Source organism: Grammomys surdaster, unplaced genomic scaffold, assembly GCF_004785775.1.
Source record: "Grammomys surdaster isolate TR1022 unplaced genomic scaffold, NIH_TR_1.0 332325, whole genome shotgun sequence".
NCBI classification, from domain to species: domain Eukaryota; kingdom Metazoa; phylum Chordata; class Mammalia; order Rodentia; family Muridae; genus Grammomys; species Grammomys surdaster.
Genome location: NW_021627582.1, coordinates 1 through 17,695, shown reverse-complemented (window position 1 = coordinate 17,695; position 17,695 = coordinate 1). Strand labels below are relative to the sequence as shown.

The window sequence follows — 17,695 nt, the reverse complement described above, 5'->3', positions numbered from 1 at the left end:
CTGTAATTATAGCTCCCAGGAAACTGAGGCAAGAGGATTGTTTGGAGTGCAAGTTTGAGCCACAGTGTGAGCTACCCTGTCACAAGAGATAAAGTTCACTCACGTTAACAACAAGAACCAAAGTGAATGAAGGCCAAACGCTGACCATTTTACCCCCACGTGGAGGCAGCTGAGGAGGAGTGTGGCAGCTTTGCCAGGGCACACAGGCCATTTGAAGCATCAGTGCACACAGACCAGCTGGAGTGGAATTGTCAATGAATACTTCTGTTTCCCACAAATTTATTAACCAAATTGTATCTGAAAATGTCAAGTGGAAATGAACATGACCTTAAAAACGTCCAGTTGGTAAGCTATAAAACCAGTGCACAGCCTGCTGATGTTTAAAGCGTGAGATTAGTTCTTCCCACTGACTTCCTGTCCTTGAATTCGCAAGTGGAGGGAGTGACGCACGCTTTCCAGGGATGCTGTAGCCTGTCATGGGGGAAAAAAACTTGAGATCAGAGAAAATAAATATCAGAACTGATGTTTGAGGGGAGTTGTACAAACTCAGTATCTCCTTGGGACAAGAAAACATTGAAATTACTGAGGTAAATGCCTTGTTGGAATCTTTTGATGTTTTTGTTTGTTTGATTGTTTCTTTTGAGACAGATCTCATTGTATACCTCTGGTCGTCCTGAAACTCAATATGTAGACAGGTTGGCCTTGAACTCACAAAGAACTACCTGCCTCCCTGGTGCTGGGATGCATCAAAGGTATAAGCCACTATGCCCAGCTTTATGAATCCTTTTTAAAGAGATGAATGTATGCCTTCATTTCCAGGTACTCTGAAAAGAAAACTACCAGGTAATCCCTTTCATGATTTCTGCCCCAATTCATATTCTTTTTTTTTTTTTTTGGTTTTTTTTGAGACAGGGTTTCTCTGTGTAGCCCTGGCTGTCCTGGAACTCACTCTGTACCAATTCATATTCTTAACAAAAAAAATCCTTCCAAAGTTTTGCTAAACAATCCATGGAATATCTCAGCCTTGCATGTATTTCCCTGTCTTCCAAACAAAACCAGCTCAGATATGTACTCGCTGTAAGATACCTCAGCAAGGTCTTCTTTTAGCTTGTTGTATTGTTCCACATCAAAACACTGCTGCTGTGATTTCTTGTGGAAGAACTGAAGAAACTGCCTGCTCCGGAGGGATACATAAGTGTAGTTCTGAAGGAGAGAGGAGACAGCGGAACATCATTTAAATGAAGATGCTAACTCAGCAACACCAAGGGGAGATGAAGGGGCGTAGGTATCTGCAGCGGCCGTCAGAGCAGACAGCCCGCAGAAGCAGGGCATGATGGGAGTTGAGAGTACCTCTTACAGGTGGGCTAACTGGGACGAGAAAATATACATTTTGAGAAAGAAAAGTGGAAAGATTTGGCAACCTTGACACGAAGCTAGTTACTGGGAATAACTAATTTTTGTAGCACAAGTTTGATGTCATTGATTAATGACAAATTAACACTCCTTTGTCCCCATGGAGGAGTTCATGTATTTATGCTCCTTCATCTATAGGAATTAAAATTTTTTTGATGCTGTGAAGACTCCATCCAACCTTGTGAAAAACTTCAAAAGACTCAGGAAATGAAATAATTTGGCTGCTTGTACAAACTAGTTTTATGTCAGCTTGACACAAACTACGGTCATCTGAGAAATGAGCCTTACTGGAGAACTAGATCAGGCTATCAGCAAGCCTGTAGGGCATTTTCTTAACTAGTGATATGGGAGGGCCAGGCTCAGCTGTGGGCAACACCATCCCTGGGCTGGTGGTCCTAGGTCCTGTAAGAGAGCAGACTGAGCAAACCAGTAACCAGCATTCCCTCATGGCCTCTGCCCAGTTTGAGATCCTACCTTGGTTTCCCTCAGAGGACTGGGATTTAGGATATGTAAGTCAAGTAAACAAACCCTTTGCTCCCCCTAGGTGCTTTTGGTCATGGTTTTTCATCACAGAAATAGGAACTCTAACCAAGACACTGCTTGCCTTGATGAGGAATCTTTAGACCAATAGGTTCTCAACCTTCCTAATGCTGCGACCCATGAAAGGGTCTTTTGGGGTCATGGCCCACAGGTTGAGAACTACTGTTTTAGATGGATGTTCTGACTTACCATTTTCCTAGCTACCCACCTGCCGAGTTATGATGAAGTACGCAAAAAAGACCATGGAATTCGCAAACGTAAGGAAGAACGTAACTGGCTCCATGATATCCCAGGAGTACACCCACCAAGTAAGCCAGGCCAGTGCCCCACCCTGCACAGAGAGCAGAGCTAAGCCGGCCCACAGGAGACCGCTGGTTTTGGTTTCCGAATGAGCTTCTATTGCAGCTTTGACCTGGAGGAAAGGAAAACCATTTGGTTTATGAGTTTGCTAGCTTAAGGAGGGAAAAAAAAAAAAAACAGTTGAACTGGTGAACATTTTGCATCACTTTGAAGAGGTCATATATGTAGAAAAATGGCATTATGAAGTATGTACCATGAAAAAAAAAACAAAAAAAATGAAGTATGTACCAACTGCTTATTTCCAAATCAGTTCATTAATAATTTTCAAGTTATAAAGGTAATATCTTCTCAGTGAAAACAAACTAGCCAGGCATAGTGTCACACACTTTTAATTCCAGCACTCAGAAGTCAGAGGCAGGAGGATCTCTGTGAGTCTGAGGACAGCCTGGTAAACATAGAGTTAATTCCAGAACAGCCAGGACCACAGAGAGACCCTGTCTCAAAAAAAAAAGGCAAAATCCATGAACACTATAGAAGGTTTACACTTAGAAGTCCACAAGCCTGTTCTGAAACCCGTGTGAAATCCCAGGCCTGTTGTCTTTGTCTCTCCAAGGCCCCTCTGTGACTCATCTCTCAGGCACCTTATGCCCATGCGTGCCTCCAGAGATGCGTTCTGTTCTGTGAAATGATGCAGGACTCCCTGGAGACGGAGCTGTCTTCTCTGGACTTGCTATGCAGACCAGGCTGGTTTGGGAATCAGAGATCTGCCTTCCTCTGCCTCCCAACTGCTGGGTGAAGGCGGGCACCACCGTACCCAGAATATTGTTTCTTGAAGCAAAATGTGGGTAAATAATCCAGAAAAAAAAATTTTTTTTTTAGAAAGTGCTTCTCTACCATTCTTCTAATGCCCTTGGAGATAATTACTACATTTCTAGAATTTCTAATCATACACAATGATTATTATTTATTTTATTTATTTACATTTCATAGTCCCCCTCTTGGTTCCCCCTCCACAGTCCCCCCTACCCCATCCCCCATCCACTTCATCTCTTTTTAAATTACAAGGGCAATTACAGCTTAAAGAATTCAAGTTTCCTCTTTAAACTTGACTACCACATCCCTGTACACACACACACACACACACACACACACACACACAATCAGTTGTTTTGGTTTTTTTTTTTCCTCCATAGTTTGGAGAAAGGAACCATAGGTTATGAGCCATTACTAACATGACAGTTCTCTTAGGCGGAAATGAGACCTGAGATATAGCACTCTACAATATCCCATTGAACTGTCTGCTATCCAGAGACACCTGGCTGATGCTGAGGAAGCAGAAGATGCCAGCTCTGGGGTCAGATCACCTGCCACACATTCACTGTACACCTTGGTGGCCTAGTGTCCTCATCTCAAAACCAGGAAGATAGAACTCAGCTCACAGGTCGAAGCTCACAGCCCATTTTTCAGACTGAAGGAGAAAATAAGCACACACAGAACACCCAAATGCTCCTGTGACAGGCAGTCATTAACAAAAGGCATCACTTCCACACCGACAGGCTGGGAAGCCTTCCCACCTGCTCCAAGGGCCGTAGCTGTTCCTTCAGGTCGTCGATCTTTGCCATCAGATGGCGCTCTCGTCTCTTCTGGAACTCTTCAAAATGCAGGATTGTAAATAGTCTGTGAACCAAGGACTTCATGTTGTCCATCTCAGTCATGTGCTCTTCAATTGGCTTTTCTGAGAAAAGAGAGACATAGTAGGCGTTTACTATGTGGTTTTCGTTTAGGTAAGTCCAGGCAATGAAATCTGAGTCCCTAGGCCTGGCCGTCTGAGCCTTAGTACGCCAGGATTTAGTTGATCACCAGTCTCGTACAAAGTCAATCTGTAGTGATAAACTTATCACTTATCACCAGAGAATGGGTTTAAGATTCAATTTTGGGAAACCAGATGTTCCTGCATCCTTTTGTAATGTGACTTCACTGTTGCTTTAAGAAAGATACATATGGCCGGGCAGTGGTGGCGCATGTCATTAATCCCAGCACTTGGGAGGCAGAGGCAGGCGGATTTCTGAGTTCAAGGCCAGCCTGGTCTACAGAGTGAGTTCCAGGACAGCCAGGGCTATACAGAGAAACCCTGTCTCAAAAAAAAAAAAGAGAGAGAGAGAGAGAGAGAGAGAGAGAGAAATGGGTATGGTCTTAGGATAGAGACTGGCTGAATGGGTTAATAAGAATCTGTGCCATCTTCAAGAAACTTCAACAGCAACGATATACATGGAGAGAACATGAACAGACGCAAAAGAGCAGCCTCTGAGCTGTGGGATCTGACATGGCAGTGTGAGACAGGACAAAGCATGCTTCAAACCAAATTAGGAAGAACAGAGGAAATCATTACATAGCAATAAGGGGACAATTCCTCAAGAAGATGTATAAGTACATTTGTATATTTATATAAGTATATATACGGACCATTGCACCCAGTTTCATAAACACCATTGGACAAAAAGGGACAGATCAGTCCAGATACAACAATTAACACAGGAGCATTACCATGACTTCAAGGCCAGGCCAGGTTACATAGCTCCAGTCTTGGCCACAAAATGAGAACATGCCTCAAAAAATGTATATATAATATAATTTTTACAACCTCACCATGCATACACACACATTGTATGTGTGTGTAGTGTAGTGTTTATGGGTATGTGTAATATATGTAATCCATCCAGATTAAAAAAATCAGTAGACACGTCAACCATATGGTAGAGTTAAACTCTACCATAGAATATTATATCAAAAATCTATGGGCTATACCTTTTATTTTATTTTATTTTATTTTATTTTATTTTTTTGCCAGCCCATGGAGAAAAGAGTTTTCTCTAAAACAGACCACATATTCTAATGAGAAAGAGTTTACAAATACAAGAAAGGAAAAAGAAAGAGTTCCTTACAGCTTACCAGATCAAAATGATTATAATAGAATAAGACTAGAAATCAGTAGTAAGAACCACACGCTATACAAACCTGGAGACTGAACTAGAGATGTTTGAATAATTGAACTGGTCATTGGAAATCAGGGAGGAAATGGAAATCTCCTCAACTCAAGTGAAAATGTGATCACTGCTTCTCAGCACTGAGACTAGAGTGCTGCCAGAGTAGTTCATAACTGAGTACTACTTTAAAAAGTTAGATCTCAAACAACCCAGTCTTATTGCTCATTACAGACCTGCTTTTTAGGTTACTGATAGCTGCTCGTTTCAATATTGGCAGGTCATATGTGTCTTGTAATTTATCCATTGGGTCTTAGAAAAAACAGAAGCAAGATAAACCCAAAATTATTAGATGGGAAGAAATAAGGATTAAGGTGGGATTCACAAGACACGCGAACACAACCGTGGGTTGGAAAGACAAGTTGGTCCTCACAAAAGAAAGCAAGACTGAACAAGCCTTCAACCAAATTAATCACAAAGAAAACCCACAAAACAAGGTATATTACAATAGAAATGATATCTAGAGAGTCATTGAGGAATACTTTCAAAACATCACTAACAAATTGGAAAGTTTAGAAGAAACTGATAACTTTCAAGACATATATGACCTACCATTATTGAAGATACAAATAAACTGGTTTAAAGTGAGTAGTAAGATAGAATCAACAGTAGTCTCCAACAAAGGAAAGGTCAGGGCTGGCTGGGTCTACTGCTGAGTTCTACTATACTTTCAAAGACATTACACCAACGATTTTTAAACTAGTCCATGAAATAGGGCAGTAATGTTTCTAAATTTATTCTATATCACCAATATTGTTCTAATACCAAAAAAACCCAGGATAAAGACTTAACAAAAAAAATCTAACATCTAATCTAATTATCTAATCAAAAAATCTAATATAAATGCAAAGTTATCAATAAAATAGTTAGAAGCCAAATTCAACAATACATGGTGAAGATCATACATCATAGTCAGGTTGATTTTATTTCAGACATACAAGGAAGATACAACAACAAACAGTAATCAATAAGCATAATAAAGCACACAAGTCCAATCAAGGACAAAAATCATGTGACTCTCTCAATAGCTGCAGAGAAAGGACTTTAAAAACTTCAACATCTCTTCATGATAAAAGCCTTGAACAAACTAGGGACAGAGGGTTCATGTCTGAGCATCATAGCTCTGTGTGACAGATCGCTAACATCATACTGAAGAAAAATAATGGAGATCAAATGAGAACGGGTTTCATTCCCGCCAGTCTTAAATCAATAGTGTATGTGAGTTCTTGGCAAGGGAAGGAAATCCAGACTACAAATAGGAAAGGAAGAAATCTCTTAGATCTGATGAACGCTTTCAGCAAGGGACCAGGAGGTTTTCTATAAAGCAGTAATGAACATACAGAGAAAGAATCAGGAAAATGGTCCAGAGACAGGGAAGGAGAGAAAGGAAGAAGAGAGAATGAAGGAGGGAGGTATCAAGATCCAACAGGAAGGGAAACAAAGCCCCCTACAGTGAAAACTAACACTGAAGAAGACACTAAAAGGGAAGCCTGTCCCAGTTTAGGGCCTAACAGAATTAAGATGGAACTTTCAGATAACATTGTGACCAGAGCCTGCTTCTGTGTGAGCCAGTGAAGAGTCGATTTCCTTTCTTGTACCATCCAGAACCACTAACCCAGGGATGCTCCACCCACAGTATCGTGGACCCTTCCACATACATTGTTAAGAAGATGCCCCACAGACTTGATAGGGGCATTTTTCACAGTTGAGGTTCCCTCTTCATTGATGACCTTGATTTTTCTTCTTTGCATCATGTTGGCAAAACTCGACTAGTGCACTATGAAAACAACTGATTAATGCCATTAAGCCTCTAATGGATGCAGCATCCAAGAACATGGAGTGAATAGAGAGATGGGAACGATACGGAAGAACAAAGGAGCACTAAAAATAAAAGCCACCACAGAGAATGACAACTCTCTCCATGGGCTCCATTGGTGACTACGCACCTGGGAGGCAAGGATCAGTGAGCTTGAAGATCCATCTAGAGAAACCCCCAAGGCTGAAAATTAAAGAGAAAGACGAGAGGGGAACACTAAGAGAATACCTAAATCCTGTAGGATGCAGCCACAAAAGGCAATGTCTATATGTCGGGCGCACCATGGGGAAAGAAAGATTAGAGCAGAGGCAGTAGGTGGAGTTGTGATAATAGAAATGTCAGAGCAACGCCGGGCACATGCCACAGAGACAGGGTTTCTCTGTATAGGCCGGGCTGTCCTGGAACTCACTCTGTAGACCAGGCTAGCTTCAAACTCAGAAATCTGCCTGCCTCTGCCTCCCAAGTGATGGGATTGAAGGCGTGTGCCACCACCGCCCGGCAACATTTACATTTTATATATACCATGTGTGATGGTTTGTATATGCTTGGCCCAGGGAGTGGCACTATTAGGAGGTGTGGTCCTGTGGGAGTAGGTGTGTCACTGTGGGTGTGGGCTTTCAGCCTTTCATCCTAGCTGCCAGTATTCTGCTAGCAGCCTTCAGGTGAAGATGTAGAACTCTCAGCTCTGCCTGCACCATGCCTGCCTGGATGCTGCCATGTTCCTGCCTTGATGATAATGGACTGAACCTCTGAACCTGTAAGCCAGCCCCAATTAAAAGTTGTCCTTCTAAGAACTGTCTTGGTCATGGTGTCTGTTCACAGCAGTAAAACCCTAACTAAAATACCATATGTATATTGACAGTGATTGTTTATATATATGTAATACATGCATATATATTATGCTAAGCAAACACTCTGTCCCTGAGGTATAATCTACCTTCTATGTATCTGCCTTCTGACTGCAGTCCATCCCAAGGACTCTTATAAGTAGTAGAATTTTCCATTTGTGTTATACCAACATTCAGAAAGTTTTAGATTTTCCTATCTTCAGATTAGGCTTGTTCAACATAGAGTTTTGAAATTAAAAGGAAGACTTGAAAGAGTTGAGACTTCTAGTTTCATATTTGGCATGTAAATGAGCCTGGAAGTCTTCCTTCCTTAACAGCAACTAAAAAGGGAAACAAACCAACAGTCAGCACTCTCCTGAGAGCTGTGAGAGGCGAGCTCAGGCCACACTACCTTGACCGTGGGCAGTTTGGTCTGATCTTGGAAGCTAAGCAGGGTCAGTCCTGGTTAGTACTCAGATGGAAGACCTGAGGTCACAGGGCAAAGTGCAGCAATCAGTGTTGAGCAGAGGGGCTGAGAATTGCAATTGACCTGTGCTTGGGAGTTCAGGAGGGAGGGTCATACCATACTCTACCCAGTTTTCATGATAAAAGTTGGGGGAAATCTACCCCTTGCTTCTGGCAGAAGGAAAATGGCCGTTCTGTAATACCTCAGAAAACTCTATTTTCAGCAAGGTTGCTTTGCTCTCTGTAAAAGCTTCCCACTAAAGCTCCAAGTTAAGGTGGCTGAGGGCCTTTGTTTACCTTTCTTGTGACACCGAATGTCATACGATACTTTGTTGATGATGAGCTTGAACTCTTTCGTTAGCAAAGTGTCCATCAACGTTGAAGCTGGAATCTCACTGCCATCTGAAAGAAACGATACAGAACTAAGCCTGCTTTGAAGCAGTGGGTGCCTCATCCCAATGGGTAAAAACTAAGACTCTGCATTTTATAATACAGGTGTGGGCATTCGCCTTTCAGGTAGCTCCCCTTTCTTACTGAGGGAATCTTCTGCGATGGCTTCATTGCCTTCCATTCCACTGGATCACAGGGAACAGGCAGGCATTCCTCTCCCACTCCATCAGATGGACTGCACAGAAGGGCTAGGCCTGTGGAGGCAGCGGTATCTAGGTTGACTTTACACTATCCTGACCTGCAGCCTTCAGGAGGGCCCTTAAAAGGCCTGCTCTGCTTCCCTGTGTTGTTGCACAATGTACTTCAAGCAGAGAAAACCATCACGAGCCTGTAAGGTGGACTGCTGGAGTCTGAGCCCTGGCAGTGGTCAGAGCCAGGAATTATGCCTGGAATCCTTGAGATTTGTCTGAGATAAACTAGGCCTACTCTGGTTTCCTTTGGACTTATTAAGAAAAATTTCTCCTTTTCTTTTCTTTTCTTTTCTTTTCTTTTTTTCTTTCTTTTCCTTCTTCTTTGAGATAGGGCATGTCCTAGTTATGTTTCAGTTGCTGTGAAAAGCCACCAGACCAAAACCAACTTTTGGAGGAAAGCGTTTATTTGGCCTGTAGGTTACAGTCCATCATTGAAGGAAGCTGAGGTGTGACCTCAGGATAGGAACGGAAGCAGAGATCACAGAGGAACACTGCCTGCTGACTTGTTCTCCATGGCTTCTTCCCTTTACTTCCTGGTACAATCCAGAACCATGTGGCTGGGACGGCACCATCTAAGTGGGCTGGGCCCGTCCACACCAATCATTAATGGAGAAAATGTCCACAGATATTCTGTCTTAGTTACTGTTCTATTGCTGCGAGGAAATGCTGTGACCAAGGAAACTTTTAAAAGAAAGCATTGAATTGGGGGACTTGCTTACAGTTTGGGGGTGGGGGTGTGTGAGTCCATGATCATCATGGCAGGGAGTGGGTGGCTTGCAAGCAGGCAGGGTTCTGGAGCCCTAGCCGAGAACTCATATCAGATCCACAGGTTCCAAGCAGAGACACACTGGGCTCAGCATGGACTTTTGAAACCTCAAAACCCACCCCCCCAAAGACATACAATTCACACCTCCTAATCCTTCCCAAAGGGTTCCATTAACTAGGGCTCAGTCATTCAAATATGTGAACCTGGCAGAGGGGGCATTCTCATTCCAACCACACTCCCAAAGGCCAATTTGAGTAAGGCAGTTCTTCAGTTGAGAGTTCCTCATTCATGTATCAAATTGACAAACAAAAACAAACAAACAAACAAAAAATAACAACAAGAAATTCTAACCAGCACAGGGTCTCATACAACCTGATCTAGCCTCAAATTCACAATGTAGCAGATGACCTTGAACTCCTGGTCCGCCTGCTTTCAGGTGATGCACCACTACATCTGGAGGGATCCCCAACTGGGAGTCTACCCGTAACATTAGTGTGCACACAAATGCACCACCCATAAATCATACCTGTGCAGTCCTGACTCTGTCTTTATTCTTCTTTAGTCTTGAGTCACCTCTCATACCCTGAGACAGCCTTTGGAACAAGGTGTTAGTAGCGGAGCCCAGTAGGCAGACCTGGGCTGACTAGTCTTCTTTTGCCTCTCCTTGATGCTGCCTGTATCTGAGCCTGGACTTCTGCCACTTCCAATTAGAGAACCTAGTAACACACTCTTCTGATTAGCTAAAGTTCATTACTGCTGCTTACAACCGAGGCCATGACGGATAGGTAGGTAGGTAGATAGATAGATAGATAGATAGATAGATAGATAGATACATAGATACATAGATACATAGATAGATATAAATAGAGATGCAGGCAGTGACATTTTTAATTACTTGTTTTTAATTATTGGAGGTGACTTACTGGTCTTAGTTCAAAACTTAGTAGCACAAATGGGCAGGGAAGCACACATATTTAGTCTCAGTAGTCAGGAGGAAGAAGCAGGCAGATCTGTGAGTTCAAGGCAAGCCTGGTCCATATTGTGAGTCTCAGGCCATCCAAAGGCCACACAGTGAGACCTCCACTTAAACGAAACAAAACCTTAGTATCCCAACAGCACCAAAAAGTGTCAACCACCACACTGGCTCATAGCCTTTTTAGCATGGAAAAGAGGTAAAACTACAAGGAAACTGCGTGGAAGGGAAAATAAATAGACATGACTACGTCTAAAAATTAAATTGCATTTTTGTGACTTATGAGAATGAATAGAGACCGAGAAAAGAATTTAATAGCATTTTCAAATGTCTCAGAAATAAAAGATTTAATTATAAGAGCTGTTCAAGGGGACAGGAAATAAAGTCAGTCAGTCAACAGCTGTAGGTAAAACTGAAATAGGGACTGGTCAGGATACACGAAGGGGTGTAAGTAAGACAACAACAATAAATTGTTTTAAAACAAAAACTTTAGGGCCATAAATCACATAGTATCTAAATGTAAAATCAATAACCATCAAACTTGGCTTTATCATTAAAAGAAAAATAGCTTCAACTGCAGACACCATGACTGAACTTCTCTCTTGCATCCAGACACGACAAAGTGCTCTTTGTTAAATCACCACAAGGATTAAACCTTTGTACCACATTCCCCAGATGTCTAAAGGCTATAAGGTGTAACTCTCTTGGGAAGTCCCTCCTGAGTGTGGGCTCCTTGAAACGAAACTTCCTCATCCCTAACCTTGTCTCATCTCTGAATTCTTACTCTGAAGATTAAGGTTCTAGAAACACAGGGTAGAGGTCTTAAACTCGTCTCTGTGTCTCTCAGACCGCCTCACCCTTAACCCACCAGTAATAAAGCTACCAGACGATGCTCACATTCTTGCATGTTCACTAACCCTTGACTTAACTCCATTTGGCTCACTACCAGCACCATTCCATGGTACCGCTTCCTCTGTAGCCAACGAAGGCTCAAAGTTACACTTTCCAGCTTCTCATCATGACGATGCTATTAGTTCTAGGTCCAACAGGCATTTCCCAGTTGCCGTCTAGCTTTGTGGCTAGTATTTGTAGAAACTTGTCCCAAGACTTGGTGCTTTTTCAAGCTCACAATTATACTATTTGAGATAGATAGATAGATAGATAGATAGATAGATAGATAGATAGATAGGTAGATAGATAGGTAGATAGATAGATATAGAGATATATATTGATATATATATGTGTGTGTCTGCATGTGTTTCATATATGATATCATATACGTCAAATATATCACATATACATATATGCATACACATATACATATCTTCCACCCCCCTCCCCATTTCAATTTAGCACTTAGGAATGTTTCAGGTGTATGTGGATCATCAGGGGAGAAGGAAGTCTCCCGGAAAGTTTTAGCCTTAAGGTGCTTTGCACTGTGTCTTACACAGCCTATTTAAAAAACAAAACCGACAAAGCTTTAATGTAGGCCAGGTGTTAAGAAAGCAAACTGACTGGGCAGTGTGTGGGAAACTAGTGCTGGGCAGGAAGTTCTCTCTGTTCTCCAGAACAGCCCACACATAATTACATGAAATATACTCTAGGAAAATTCTGGAAGTGTATTTTCTTCTGTCCAGGTGTCTGTTCATATATTCAGCCAAAGCTGTTTCAATCACAGTAACCAGTGTGCCCAGGGAAGGCTGTTCTCACAATGGAGAAGAGCCTGGCTGCCTCCCTCCTGGCTGGCTAGCTCCATGGCTCTACCGTTCCAGGAGGCAGTTAGTCATATCTGCAGCTGGGGCTGTTGCTAGAATCTGGCTGTTTGGGCTCCTGAACAATTGGGTGAGATCATGTTCCCAGGAATTGGGGGAAAAAAAGGGCACATCTACGGCAGGTTCAGAACACACTTTTTAAGGGCAAACTAAACACAGGCAAACTCTACCCATGTCCTGTTTTCTTAAAAACAACAAACAAACCATGAAACAAACAAACAGCCAGCAACACAATGATTTTTTTATCTGACTTCCCAAGTGTCATTAAAAAAAAAATACATTTAGATGACTTCAACTAAAAGCTTCAATAAAGTATTTTCAACTCAACTTAGAGTCCCATGGAACTTAGAGAAAAGTTGCTGATGTTCTGTCTTCCTTGTGCTGTGCTTTCAAAGTTATTTGAGGAAACATCAGCCATGTTTATGCATCAATCTTGTCCACTTTTCTTCACTCATTTACTGGATTTTTATGCGAAGGCACTGCTCGTTTTGACCTTATCTGAGCTCTGTGTATGCATCTGTTGCCAATTCCCAGGTCAGGCAGGAAAGTCCTAGATTCCCATGGCTCCTGTGTCTGAGGTACTTAGAAACCCATTGTGGCCATAGATAAAAAGAAAGCTCACCTCCATGTCCTTACAATAACTTACTAGTCTTTTCCAACCTGCTCCCCTCACCTCTGAGATTTCCTCCCTTGCTGCTTCCTTTGGGAGTCTATGCCCAGCACAAGGCCTCTGCATCTAGAGTTCCTGTGAACTGCAAGCCCCTGTCATCTCCTCCAGGCGCCCCTCATCTCCTCCTGGTGTCCCTCATCTCCTCCAGGCACCCCTCATCTCCTCCAGGCATCCCTCATCTCCTCCACGTGTCCCTCATCTCCTCCAGGTGCCCTCATCTCCTCCAGGTGGCCCTTATCTCCTCCAGGTGCCCTCATCTCCTCCAGGTGCCCTCATCTCCTCCAGGTGTCCCTTATCTCCTCCAGGTGCCCCTCATCTCCTCCAGGTGCCCTCATCTCCTCCAGGTGTCCCTTATCTCCTCCAGGTGCCCCTCATCTCCTCCAGGTGCCCCTCATCTCCTCCAGGTGGCCCTCATCTCCTACAGGTGGCCCTCATCTCTTCCAGGTACTCCTAATCTCCTCCAGGTTCTTCTTTTCTTATCTAGACTTACTCAGCTCTGACCCCATAGACTTAGCCATCACAATTCTGTGTTCCTTACTCTTTCTCCATTAAGGTCTACTAATTAATATTCTGCATAATTAGTGCTTTATCTTGTTCACTTTTTCCTCCTAAAATGTAAGTTCTGTTAAGAGCAGGAGTTTTTATCTCTGCAGCTCTTAGCTTTGACCCTACCATCTACAAGGCCTGATATATGTTAGATGCTCAACAAATATTTGTTGAGTGAATAAATTTTTTTGTTTTGTTTTTTTGAGACAGGGTTTCTCTGTATAGCTCTGGCTGTCCTGGAACTCACTCTGTAGACCAGGCTGGCCTCGAACTCAGAAATCCGCCTGTCTCTGCCTCCCAAGTGCTGGGATTAAAGGCATGCACCACCACCGCCCAGCTGAATAAATTTTTTAATCTCTATGTTTACAACATCTATATCTATCCCTTAATTTGTTCTTAACTTGGTTAGTGGAAAAAATGTTCATTTTTCCTTCTTGTTTAGACTTTTCATTTTTAATTATGTGCATATGTGTTCATGTGTGGGTTTGTGCACATGCATGCAATACCTATGGTGGCCAAGAGAGGGCGGTAGATGCCTTGGAGATGGAGTTACAGGGACCTGACTGCCTCTAGGAGTGGGTGTTGGAACCCCACTTTTCATTGCTGACTCACCTCCCCACCCCGTGTTTGTTTCCTTTCAAAATGACAACAGTGATCATTAACTTTTAAATAAGCTTCCATTGAATTTTTAATTCATAAAAAGAACAATGATAATTTATTGATGTTTATGTACCAGTGACCTTTAAATATTGAATTGATATAAATAATTCCTTTTTCAATTTTAGGGGCAGTTGGTCTTAAACTATTTCATGCAATGAGAATATAAAGTCTATATCATATATTTAAATACATAAGTGATCAGCTCCCTCTCCTGATACTAAAATGTATATTTTCCTAAAGACTAATTCTACAGAAACAAGTGTAATTGCGCTATAACAAAGATTAATTCACTACGTGTGGATTTTCTACTGGCTACTTTAATTGTATAAAATACACCTTATTCCCCATTATTCACATTTTGTTGAAAATTACACACTAATGCCCTTCTGCTTAAATTCTCTCATAGGAAAATGTCTCTGGCTGTTTATAAAATAAATAACTGAAATTAACACTAAGCTTATTTCATTTTCTTTCATTTGAGTTGGGACATTCTTTTAGTTTACTTCATTTTATGTTGAGACACTGTCTTGCTACATAGCCCAGACTAGCTTTGAACTTTCAACCTTCCCGTCTCAGCCTCCCGGCTACTAGGATCATGAGCATGCACCACTGTGCTGGCTTTGACTTGTTATTTCAATAGTGCTGGGACATAAAATAGAAGGACTCCATAATGGCTATATAACTGATTATACAATGAATCATATAATTTATAATATAACGAATGACATAATTTATTATATAATGAAATTATTTCTAAGAAAGCAAAGAGCCAAAGAGAAAGAAGCCTAAAGGTATAGTCCTCTGGTGCACAGATACACACCTGCCGTGGTGATGGCTGCAGTTTTGATGCCTTTATCTTCATCCTGTAAGTCCTGAAGGAATGAGCCTACTGTTGACAACATTGGCTTGACTATAAACTGGCAGCGCTCTTTTCTGGATGGCAGAGTGAGGGTTACCAAGGGAAGACCATGTCTATAAGTAACTGTTATTTCTGTTAAGACCAAGAAAAATACAGTAAAATATAAACATGAAGGATATAGCCCTAAATCATTAAAATACAAGAATTTACTAGGGCTGAAGAGATGGCTCAGTGGTTAAAAATACTGGTTGCTTCTGCAGAGGACCCAGGTTTGGTTCCCAGCACCCTCATAAAGCTCACATGGTCTATAACCTCAGTTCCAGGGGATCCAATGACTCTTTAGGTCTCTGTGGGCTCCTTCATGAACATGGTACATGTATATACACTCAGGCAAACACATATACACATAAAACAAATATTTTAAATGAGATAAAGTAAAATGCAGTAATTTGTGCATTTTACTGAGCATTTCATGTGTGCATGTATTGTGTTTGGATCAAACTCATCCACCATTCTTTCCCTCCTGTTGTCCCCCATTCTCCCCACCATGCACTCTTCAGCCTCCAATTTAATTTGCCCTCCTCCTTTTTTTAAACCCGCCATTGTTGGGCATGGTGGAGCATACCTTTCATCTTTGTCCTGGGGAGGAAGAGGCATGTTGGATTGTAATGAATTCTAGGCCAGCCCTATCTATAGAGTGGGATTCAGGACAGCCAAGGCTACACAATGAGACCTTGTCTCAAAACAAAGTGATAACAAAAACCAAACCAAACCAAAATAAAATAAAACAAAATGGCAGGCAAGGTCACAGGCTTCGGAGCGGGCTTTACATTCAATCCAAAAGTGACAGTTACTCCCAGGACAGTCTTGCTACACTTGTACCTCTGGGCACAGACTGCCAGGCTGATGGTTATTATAGTTTGGAGGGTTCACAACTGAGTAAGAGTGTTGAGAACTTTGCTCTCTCCTATCTATAAACAGAACCTTCTAGCACTATGAAAGCCAGTCAGTAGAGATGAAGTTTGCAGTGTGGTTATTCCAGGTTAATTTCTTTATGTTCTGTGACTTGAATGTGTGGTTACCTCCAGCAGTATGTGTGGGGGTGTCTCACCATCAAGTTCTAGAAGGTGTGTGTGTGTCAGGGGTGTGTATCCTATGCACACTACTGACCAACAACTCAGAACAAAGTAGCTCATGCCCAGCACTGGGCTTTTTGATTGATAGCCTATGGTGTCTGGGAGAAGCATTGCCCTCCCACCCCCTTTAGGAGGTAACATAAAGGAATGTTTATGCTTATACATGGAACTCATAAATCCTGGAATTCCTATAAAATTTGTGTGATATGGTATCTGCACTGTGCTATAGTTTGCCATTACATACGCCGCAGGCCTGCCATCCCACAGCAGCTTGTATTAGCTTCTCTGCATCATAATTATCTGTTCAATGTCTTCACAGGCAAAGAGTTCAGATCTTTAGGGCAGAAACTGACTCATCTTTAACTGATGTTATCTTCAGTTTCTCTGGTTATTGGATAAAGTTTGTCAAAAAGTATCACTGGCGATGGTATACTAAGAGAATGGCAAGAAACAGAACACAACCAGCATGTGAGGTGGGCAGAGTCTGTTCCACTCAAGACTGCATCTCCCACTGTATTTGGAAGAATGGAAACCAGCAAACAAGCCCATAAGCCAAAGACGGGACAAAAAAAATCAACCTTACCATCCTGTGGCGCCACTGTTCCATAATGGAGTGCTTGGTGGTATTTTGGATTTCCACAGAGTTTCATACATAAAACCTGAAAGAAAAATTGTGTCTTTAAAAAAAAAAAACAATGTAAAAGCTAAACTCTAGAAGATTCTTTGTCCGCTTATAGGACAGGCATGGTGAAATGTGAACTGGTTTGAATGTGAATGTGGTTTGAATAAGAATGACCCCCATAGGCTTGTTGATAAATGTTTGGTGTGCACTTAATGAAATTGTTTAAAAGGGATATAGGAAGTGGGTGTGGTCTTGGAGGAGGTGTGGCCTTGTTGGAGGGGTGTGGCTTTGTTGAAGGAGGGGTGGCCTTATTGGAGGAAGTGTGGCCTTGTTGGAGGAGGGGCATCACAGCCGATGGGGTCTGAGGTTTAAAAAACCCATGCCAGGCCCAATCTCTGTCTCTATCTTCCAGATCAGATGCAAGCTCTCAGCTGCTGCTTCAGTGCCTGCCTGCCTGCTGCCTGCTGCCTGCCTGCTGTCTGCCTGCCTGCTGCCTGCCTGCCTGCCTGCCTGCCTGCTGTCTGCCTGTCTGCCTGCCTGCTGCCTGCCTGCTGTCTGCCTGCCTGCTGCCTGCCTGCCTGCCTGCCTGCTGTCTGCCTGCCTGCCTGCTGCCTGCTGCCTGCTGCCTGCTGCCTGCTGCCTGCTGCC

General features: G+C 42.5%; 1 protein-coding gene across 1 annotated transcript; it reads right to left on the bottom strand.

The window, feature by feature from the left end:
* Positions 1 to 243: 243 nt before the first annotated feature.
* Positions 244 to 17,084, bottom strand: LOC114616501 (calcium uniporter regulatory subunit MCUb, mitochondrial-like; the record flags this gene model as incomplete). The annotated part of the gene is made up of 7 exons (XM_028761948.1): positions 244 to 471; positions 1,087 to 1,203; positions 2,162 to 2,365; positions 3,828 to 3,988; positions 8,700 to 8,804; positions 15,251 to 15,421; positions 17,009 to 17,084. Coding segments are annotated over 7 exons (912 nt in total), but the record flags the coding sequence as incomplete, so codon positions are not given.
* Between the last annotated feature and the right edge of the window lie 611 nt (positions 17,085 to 17,695).